General features: G+C 42.3%; 1 protein-coding gene across 1 annotated transcript in view; it reads left to right on the top strand.

Annotated features, from left to right (window-relative positions):
- Positions 1-946: 946 nt before the first annotated feature.
- The window catches only part of LOC143025451 (uncharacterized), an 8,141-nt gene continuing 103 nt past the window's right edge, over positions 947-8,984 (top strand). The window contains exons 1-4 of the mRNA XM_076185136.1: positions 947-1,110; positions 5,335-5,434; positions 6,633-6,727; positions 7,896-8,984. The exon at positions 7,896-8,984 is cut by the window's right edge and continues 103 nt beyond it. Coding sequence (XP_076041251.1) covers positions 1,076-1,110; positions 5,335-5,434; positions 6,633-6,727; positions 7,896-7,983 — 318 coding nt within the window. The 5' untranslated portion in view covers positions 947-1,075 and the 3' untranslated portion in view covers positions 7,984-8,984. The remainder of the gene's footprint in view (positions 1,111-5,334; positions 5,435-6,632; positions 6,728-7,895) is intronic.

Below are 8,984 nucleotides of genomic sequence, written 5' to 3'. Positions count from 1 at the left end.
CTCTCATAGTGCGATCCACACTTTATCCATCTTTCCCATCCACCTCTTTCTGCTCTCCCAGTATGCACGAGATTTCTGCAGTCAGTAGCTTAGTGGGGTTTATTGATTATATATATATATAATTATATATATATAATTATATATGTATATATATATATATATATATATATATATGTATATATATATATAAAATATATTTCTTAGTGTTATTTAATGACACTCTTCCGGACCAAAGCCATCGAGGTCTAGTTTCCTCTTCTCATTTTTTTTTCTTAATTTCTACTCTCCTTCCATGAAGCTCGGGTTCTCTCCTTAATCTACCCTTGACAACCGCCGCCACCTCCTCCTCTTCATCAATGAATCCACCTCTCCGGTGGGATTTTGTCCCCCAAGGATAGAAGTGCTGGTTATTGGCGACAAAGTACGATTCTGCTCTTTCTCCCCTCACCTCTTTCTACTCTTCCTTTCGCTCTTTACTTTCTCAGAAAAGCTCTTTTTCTACACTACCTTTTCTATTCATGCTCTCAAGTTCTCTTTCTCTTTGCCCTCTTTCTCTCTTTCTCTCTCCAGAACACAATTCTTGACCTCATTCTCTTTCCTGGCAATTCTTCCTTCTGACCTTGCATCCTCCACTTTCGTCCTCTTTTTCTCTACAGTATGTCCAATATTCTTCTTTCATTTACATTGTCCCCTTCCCCCATCTCTCTCTCTCCATCTTTCTCTCTCTATTACTCAAACAAATGTCGCAATCCCTTCAGCCTATCAGCGCCCTGTCATGGACCAATTGTCCTTCTCCGTAGCAAGGAGCAGTACCACGAACACACACTGAATCTCATTCTTCATTTCTTCTTTAGTTATTCTTCCTGTGTTGGGCAAGGTTACCAGGGAAGAGAAGGGAGGTGGGGTGATGGGGGGAAGGGAGGAAGGAGGGGAGGGTAAAGCATATAAACTCGGACGTCTGGCCCGCCATCCTGCACAGTCGACAACCCGCAGGCTTCAACTACAGTTGTAAACCCACACGCTTCCACTACAGTTGTGATCCCGCACTCCAGCTTCTGGGTTAGATTCGCACAAGATGGATACTAGAATTCACTTCCTTGGCTGTGTCCTGTACGTATTTAGTTCTGTTTCGTTGTCAACCTTGGTGTAACACACACACACACACACACACACACACACACACACACACACACACACACACACACACACACACACACACACACACACACACACACACACACACACACACACACACACACTGCCCTCGCTGCTACAGCGGTCCGAGTTCGAATCCCGCCCAGGGCCAAAATAATTTCAGTATCGCTGCGAGCCTTTACTCCAACTCTCGTGGGCGGGGAATTGTGTGTGCGCGCGCGTGTAAGGTTACAGCATTACTCATAGATCGGTCATATGTGAGCTTTGAGCTCTCTTCTGGGAGGGTAATAGCTGTCGATCACGAGTCCAACACGCGACCCAAGACCATGGTGCATCACACATACACATACACACACACACACACACACACACACACACACACACACACACACACACACACACACACACACACACACACACAACGCATATAATTACAAATACACATACATATACAAAAATATATACGTGCATACAAATACATATATATACGGATGTAGGCATTATATGTAATTTGCATAATTACTGTGCGTGTTCACTTAAGTGTATTACATAGGATAGCAGCTATAGTCGTAGGGTACCGCCTCTGCACTTCGACGGTCATGTGTGCGTTTAATCCTGTCACAACGAAAGAACGTTTATTTTATTCTGGCTAGCGTCAGGTGATTTCATTCGGTTTATGGGAGACCTTAGGCTCGTTTCATACGTATCGAATTTTCGCCGTGCGCCGTCCACGACACGACGTCGTGCACTCAAAAAAACATGGTTGTCTGGACGCACACGTGGTCGTGACGTGTTGAGTCTATAGACACTCATGGTGCTTTGAAAGCACGACGTCGTGTCGCGGATGGTGCACGGCAAAAAATCGATGCGTGTGAAGTGAGCCTAAGTCATCACCAACTCGTTACTATGGTGGCCGTCCCTCGGCCGAATAAAATCGTCTGGCGGTAATCAGAATAAACTATGTAGAGGACGTCACCATAGGAGAGCGGTAGAGAGGACGAGCGGAAAGAGCAGCACATTCTCTTTTAGTTTTATATAAAGGAAAAGAGAAAAGAAATGGAATGCATGCACACACACACACACAAACACACACACACACACACACACACACACACACACACACACACACACACACACACACACACACACACATATATATATATATATATATATATATAAATATATATATATATATATATATATATATATATATATATATATTTTATATATATATATATATGTATAGTGGAAAGTATCTATCACCAATGAGATTTTACCCTTGTTCTTACCTAACCCAACCTGTCTTGCACAAACAGCAGCAGCAGCAGCAACAATAACAAAATAACATTAGCAATAATAACCTTAATAACAACAACAACAACTAACTGTAAGCAAGACTGGAGACAGTCACAGACAAGAAGAGATGATACATTTAAACAATTGCAATAACCTCGCTCTGCGCATGCGCACAAACACTGAATGGGTGTGGGGGACTGTGATGGAAGACCTTCCGTCACGGTGGTGAGTGGGTGCCCCTCAACATCCACTCCTCCACTCTGGGTGCAACAGTAACGCGCCCACCACCTGGTACTGAGTGGGCGGTCTACACCCAGAACATTTAGGAAGTTATTCAAAGCTATTTGGGAAGTTCGTTCAGGGTTGCGGAAATTAAAATTGACCCTGGAACTCCCTAAATAGCAAATAATGAAGATGGGTGTATAACTATCTCTCGCGTGCACACACACACACACACACACACACACACACACACACACACACACACACACACACACACACACACACACACACACCTGATAAATATTTAAATTATATATATATATGTATGTATAATAGGAATCATACTTCCTTGTCTAATACATTCAATGTATACATTTGTTCTTGCTGCCGCCAGGCGATTTTATTGAACCAAGGGAAGGCTTAGGAAACTTGTGTTGAGCGACTCACTTGTGGCATACAGGGTGTGGGCTGCGCCGCACGAGAGCCCTTGCCGAGTCATACGTCACCGCAAGTTCCGCAAATGTCCGTTCATGGACATGCGCGCAGCATTCCCCGAGCTACAGCTGGTTGTTTGCTTTACGAGTAGATTTGATGAATAAATAGATACAATACGTAGATAAATAAACATATTAACCCATTCAACTCCGATGACAAGATGTCTTGTCATTTGGTCAAATAAAACAAAAAATCATAAAACACCAAAATGTTTGATCAAACACCAGAAAAATATGACGTCAGTCCTCGCTTCGCTCGCAGCGAAGCGAGGACTGACGTCATATTTTTCTGGTGTTTGATCAAACATTTTGGTGTTTTATGATTTTTTGTTTTATTTGACCAAATGACAAGACATCTTGTCATCGGAGTTGAATGGGTTAACTGGACAATAAAATGAATAAACCAACAAATGAAGCGAAACAAAATAGCTATAAATACAAATAAACAAATATAATAAATAAAATAATGTCTAGTGCAAATATGATTAGTCAACGATTTGAGACCTTACGTAGAGAGTGGCACTTCTCAAACAACAAGGACCCCAAACAAACGGCCCCTACTGGGGGGCACAACCCCCCCCCCTCACAGTTTGAAAACATGCTGCCACAATCGATCATTTTATTCTGGTTGTCGCCAGGTGATTTTATTCAGCCAAGGGAATCTCTGCGTAGGGAAAATGTTAAATCTAACAAGACCAAATTTTCATAAGTTTTAAAGGCGAAAATGCTTTTGGTGAATCAATATGTCTTAGGATGAAAACAATGCAACCTATTGCAACGCATTGGTTTTCTGTTATTTTTTATTTATTTGATTACTTTATTTCGTCACTACAACCTAAAGCAAATCAAAATCTTAATAAAACATATACAATTGTTTCAAATTCTTACAAATGGAGAAACTGCTGCTACCGTCAACAGTTCCTGATTCTAGGAACGACTTTAAGCACTCGCCCAACACCCTTTCTAATCCAGAAAACGGGTTCTAGATCTTCACGGAAGTGACTACGACATAGTACCACGTTCACAGGAACTTCCGTGTGAGGTCACGTGGCCTAGCTGCTTTTTTTTTTCTTTTCAGTATTTCAACTTCCACGCCCTCTGCGAGGTAGCTAGGCATAGGTCATAAGTTTACTTACGGTTGTCTAGTAATCTAGTGAGGGTCTAAGTATACGTTTACCGAGTTCTAGCATTTTGCGTTGAAATCTAATTTCCGAACTTGGCTCCAATCCTTAACAATGTCTAGAAACTTTCTAAAGCAAGTGGTAACTGTCTCCACGTACGTACAGCTGCACAGAAAACTATCGTTAGTAAATCACGCTTATCATTTTGACACAAAACAACGAAACTATTTGAGACAAGTTGAAGTCTCCATCGGAAATAAGATTATCATGTCATAGTGAATCCATATGAACTCCGGAACTATTATGCGATTCATATTGATTCAGAAGGAATTCGAACAATTCGAACCCCAGAAATACCAACCCTTCGGTATCATAAGGTTATGTTCATTAGCGAATGTTTCGACACCCCTACTAACGATAGTTTTCTGTGTACCTGTACCTGTACCTGTACGTGTACGTGTACGTGTACGTGTGTGTGTGTGTGTGTGTGTGTGTGTGTGTGTGTGTGTGTGTGTGTGTGTGTGTGTGTGTGTGTGTGTGTGTGTGTGTGTGTGTGTGTGTGTGTGTGTGTGTGTGTGTGTGTGTGTGTGTGTGTGTGTGTGTGTGTGTGTGTGTGTTTGTGTGTGTGTGTGTGTGTGTGTGAAGCTGAAGATTTTATTAAACTCAGGCGAGCCCTAACGGGGTACGAGTGTATATACAGATCACAAACATATTTCCGACACGATAGCATATACGAGTACATATTACATAAACACACTTCTGGCAATACACACAAGACTACGGACGCATAGGAACCACATATGTACATAAACTCAACATAAATGAACAATTTCTATGTATTTAGCTGGTTTTAGTTGTTAGGAAGCACAAAAATATAGTAGTATATGTTAAGCAAACAATTGCTAATTTTGTGTGTGTGTGTGTACGCCACCACAGTGTACGATAATTTATATTTTTATTCCCGCAGTAATTATTCTGTTTATCTATTACTTGATCAGTCTGGCTGTTGTTGCTGTAGTTCACCAACGCTTCTATCCCCATTTCAGGCTGGTGGTTTGCGTCGTGTTTACCGTGGCAATAGAGGCCAACCCACATCCGATTTATAGAGACGAAGTTCCGGATTACAGAGGTCCCCTCACCAATCTCGTAAGTGATTTGTTTCACGTAATCGGTTTCAGGAGTTCGTGTAAATTAAATTTGTTCCGTGTTGGCGACAAGAAATTAACTCGATTAGCAGGGTTAACTCCTTTTGCTGAGGTTTCAATAGTTTAATCTAGTTCCCTCCAGGCCATTTCATTCAGCCAAGGGAACTAGCCCCCCCCCCCTTGAAGGGCGAATTTGAAAAATATCTAAATATTGTTCAGAAATATGCATTATACTGTATGTACATATGCACGCACGCATATACAAATACATACAAACATCATATACGTACATATATACAAAAACACATATATACATGTATATATATATATATATGTTTATCTACATACATGTACGTAGAAATACACACACATGTATATATGTATGGAACACGAGTCTAAATCTGGAATAAAACTCAGACCTAGACCAATGTCTTCTTTGCCAACATTTTCCCAGGTTACTTATTCATTCACTCACACGCTGCATCGGCTCAACGGTGCAATGGTACCGTTCTCAACCGCTAATTCGGCGATTCGAGTTCGAGTCCCGCTCAGGGCTGAAAAAAGTTCAGCATAGCTGCATTCCAGCTCTGGTGGGAAAGGGGCTCCGGAAGGGGTGGGGGTGTAGGGTGCATTACCCATAGATCAGGCCATATAGGAGCTCCAAGCTCTCACCCGGGAGGGCAATAGCTGTCAATCACGAGTCCAACACGTGATCCAAGGCAGGGGTTAATCACACATACATTACACAATGTACACACACACACACACATATATATATATATATATAATATATATATATATATCTATATATCTATAATATATATATATATATATATATATATATATATATATGATGGAGGCCTTTATCGCTAATAGCATTATTAATATTGTTGTTGTTATTAGTAGTAGTATATGCTCACTGGCCAAGCGAGTTAGAGCGTCACTGCTTGCGGCGGAGGTCGAGGTGACTGCAATTTGAACTCTGCCGTCAGCGAGCTGGACCAGGGGCATGGTTCATTAAATTCTAAGCTACAAAGTCCTCTGTAAAGGGGGCACCGTCCTAGCCTCCTGATGAGGGGAAGTTCGCATCGTTAAACCGGGTTATCATTATTACTATTATTATTAACTATAATTATAACTATATTGATAACTATATTATTATTATTATTATTATTATTATTTATTATTATTTTCTTCAGTTTGCGAGCCGATCGAAGCGGGCCGCCACTCACCTCGACAAAGGGTCCAGAGTAGTCAACGTCCCTCGGCCCTGCTCCGAGCTCAGAGTGGAACCGTAAGTACCTCAGTGTCACTAGACCCACAAGCGGTGTCAACCGCAGCAGTTCAGTTACATAGTCAATGGAAGCGGTCACACACAACCGCGAAATTTTTCCTTTACAATGCGGTACCGCCGCAGCTTCCGCGCGGTTCAAACCGCTAGTGTGAACAGGGCCCAAGTATCTTAGTGTTCCTGCTGCAAATTCACTCAGATCATGACTCATTGAGCTTAAGTAGCTTTTTATCTCTTGATTGAAATAAATGTATAAAAACATACAAGTAACAAAGAAATGGCCATTGTCCTGTTCTGTATTAACGCAACTGTATCTACACAAAGATTGTTTTATGGGGGAATTATTATGCATAGGAATATAATTGACATTTATCATTTATATTTTGTCGCTGCATAAAAAGTATAGGTTCACTGTCAGCCTTGTGCTATCTAGATTAAGTTTAGATTAGATTAAGATTGGGTTAGGTTAGGCTAGTCTAGGCTATGTTAGGTTAGGTTAGGTTAGCCTATGTTAGGTTAGGTTAGGCTAGATTAGGCTAGGCTATGTTAAGTTAGGCCAGTCTAGAATAGATTAGGTTAGGCTAGGTTAGGTTAAGTTAAGCTAGGTAAAGCTAGATTAGGTTAGGCTAGGTTAGATTTGGTTTGGGTAGATTAGGTTAGGCTAGGTTAGATTAAGTTAGGCTAGATTAAGTTAGGATACATTAGGTTAGGCTAGGTTAGATAATGTTAGGCTAAATTAGGGTAGGATAGGATAGTTTAGGCTAGGTTAAGGTAGGGAGGTTAGGTAAGGGTAGGTTAGGTTAGGTTATCATGAAATGTTGTAAACACACCCGACACTTTATATATAAAAAATAACTATTTATAACAAATACAATAAAGACTTTTTAACGTCACGAACCCCCCAGCCTCCTCCCCTCCAATCATGAGGCTCAGACGATGCCCCTTACAGAGGACTTTGTAGCGTGGAATTTAATAAACCATACCCTTAGTTCAACTCACCGGTGTCAGGGCTCGAGCCGCCATCAACATACCCTCCCTCGCCAGTGGCGACGCTACGGTACTCTCGGGAGGACAAATGTCGAACTTTCGAATCCAGTATCGCACTTGGTATACTGATGGGAATATTCAAATCCCGTTTTTTAACTTCAGGTAATATCTTCTCTTTCGGCAGATGTCCTTACCCTGATCTGCCCGGGCTCTGCACCATCATCGACGACTCCGTTCCCTGCTCCGAGAGTGAAGTCCTGTCACTCTTCTAAGGCGTGTTTCACATGGATTGACTTTTCACTGTGCGCCGTCCACGACACGACGTCGTGTTCTCCAGTAACAATGGGTGTCTATGGGCATTTTCACACGTTACGACCATGTGTGAAGGCGTTTCATAGACAACCATGGTTATTTGAGAGCACGACGTCGTGTCGTGGACAGCGCACGGCGAAAAGTCGGTACGTGTGTGAAAGGAGCCCAAGTCACCGAAGTCGCAAAAAAAATGCCGAGGTGATAGACGTTCTCAACCTGCTTATGCAGTTCCCCATCCTCTTGAGCACCACTCCAAACACTGGAATAGTTTAACATCCACCAGATGTCACTAGTTCTCAGTCTGCGGGGCCCTTGGCTACCTCGCGTGGTCCCTCGGGAGACCCCAGATCCCTGGATGAAAACTCCCAGATGAAAATTCCCGGATGAAAACCCCAGACAAAATCCACTGTTCACATGAACCAGTTCATTTCGTATTTTTACCGAAGATTTTCCTTCGTATAGGAAATCCTCTGACGGCAACAGTTTCACTCACTCACACACACACACACATACGCACACACACGCACGCACTCACACACACGCACGCACATACACACACGCACGCGCACACACGCGCGCGCACACACACACACACAAACACACACACGGAGGTTACAGGACTAAACGGTGATCCCTGCTGGAGCATTTTGGTCAGAAGTCAACCCCAAAATGGAAGAAATCTACCAAGAAATCAATCAAGATGCGATCTACAAATGCCTCACGTGTTTCTGGAAGCACTGCTGTCAATCTGCCTCAACTGGGAGAGTCGTCAGCCAATGCTGACGTAGCTGACACACCGCAAAGCCTCGTCATCCCTTGTTGGATTGTTTGCCGACTTGCTGACGATCACCTGTTGCAGCTTATGATGATCAGCATCAGTTTTGTTTGGGGGAGGGGTAACACCTTCAGATAGTATTCGTTTCTGTTTGTAATCTAACCTTCCTGTTTATCATTTAACTAC

The sequence above is a fragment of the Oratosquilla oratoria genome, chromosome 5 (assembly GCF_046742065.1).
Source record: "Oratosquilla oratoria isolate Oo_2021 chromosome 5, ASM4674206v1, whole genome shotgun sequence".
NCBI classification, from domain to species: Eukaryota; Metazoa; Arthropoda; class Malacostraca; order Stomatopoda; family Squillidae; genus Oratosquilla; species Oratosquilla oratoria.
The sequence above is the reverse complement of the archived record's forward strand: the minus strand, read 5'-3'. Positions and strand labels throughout refer to the sequence as shown.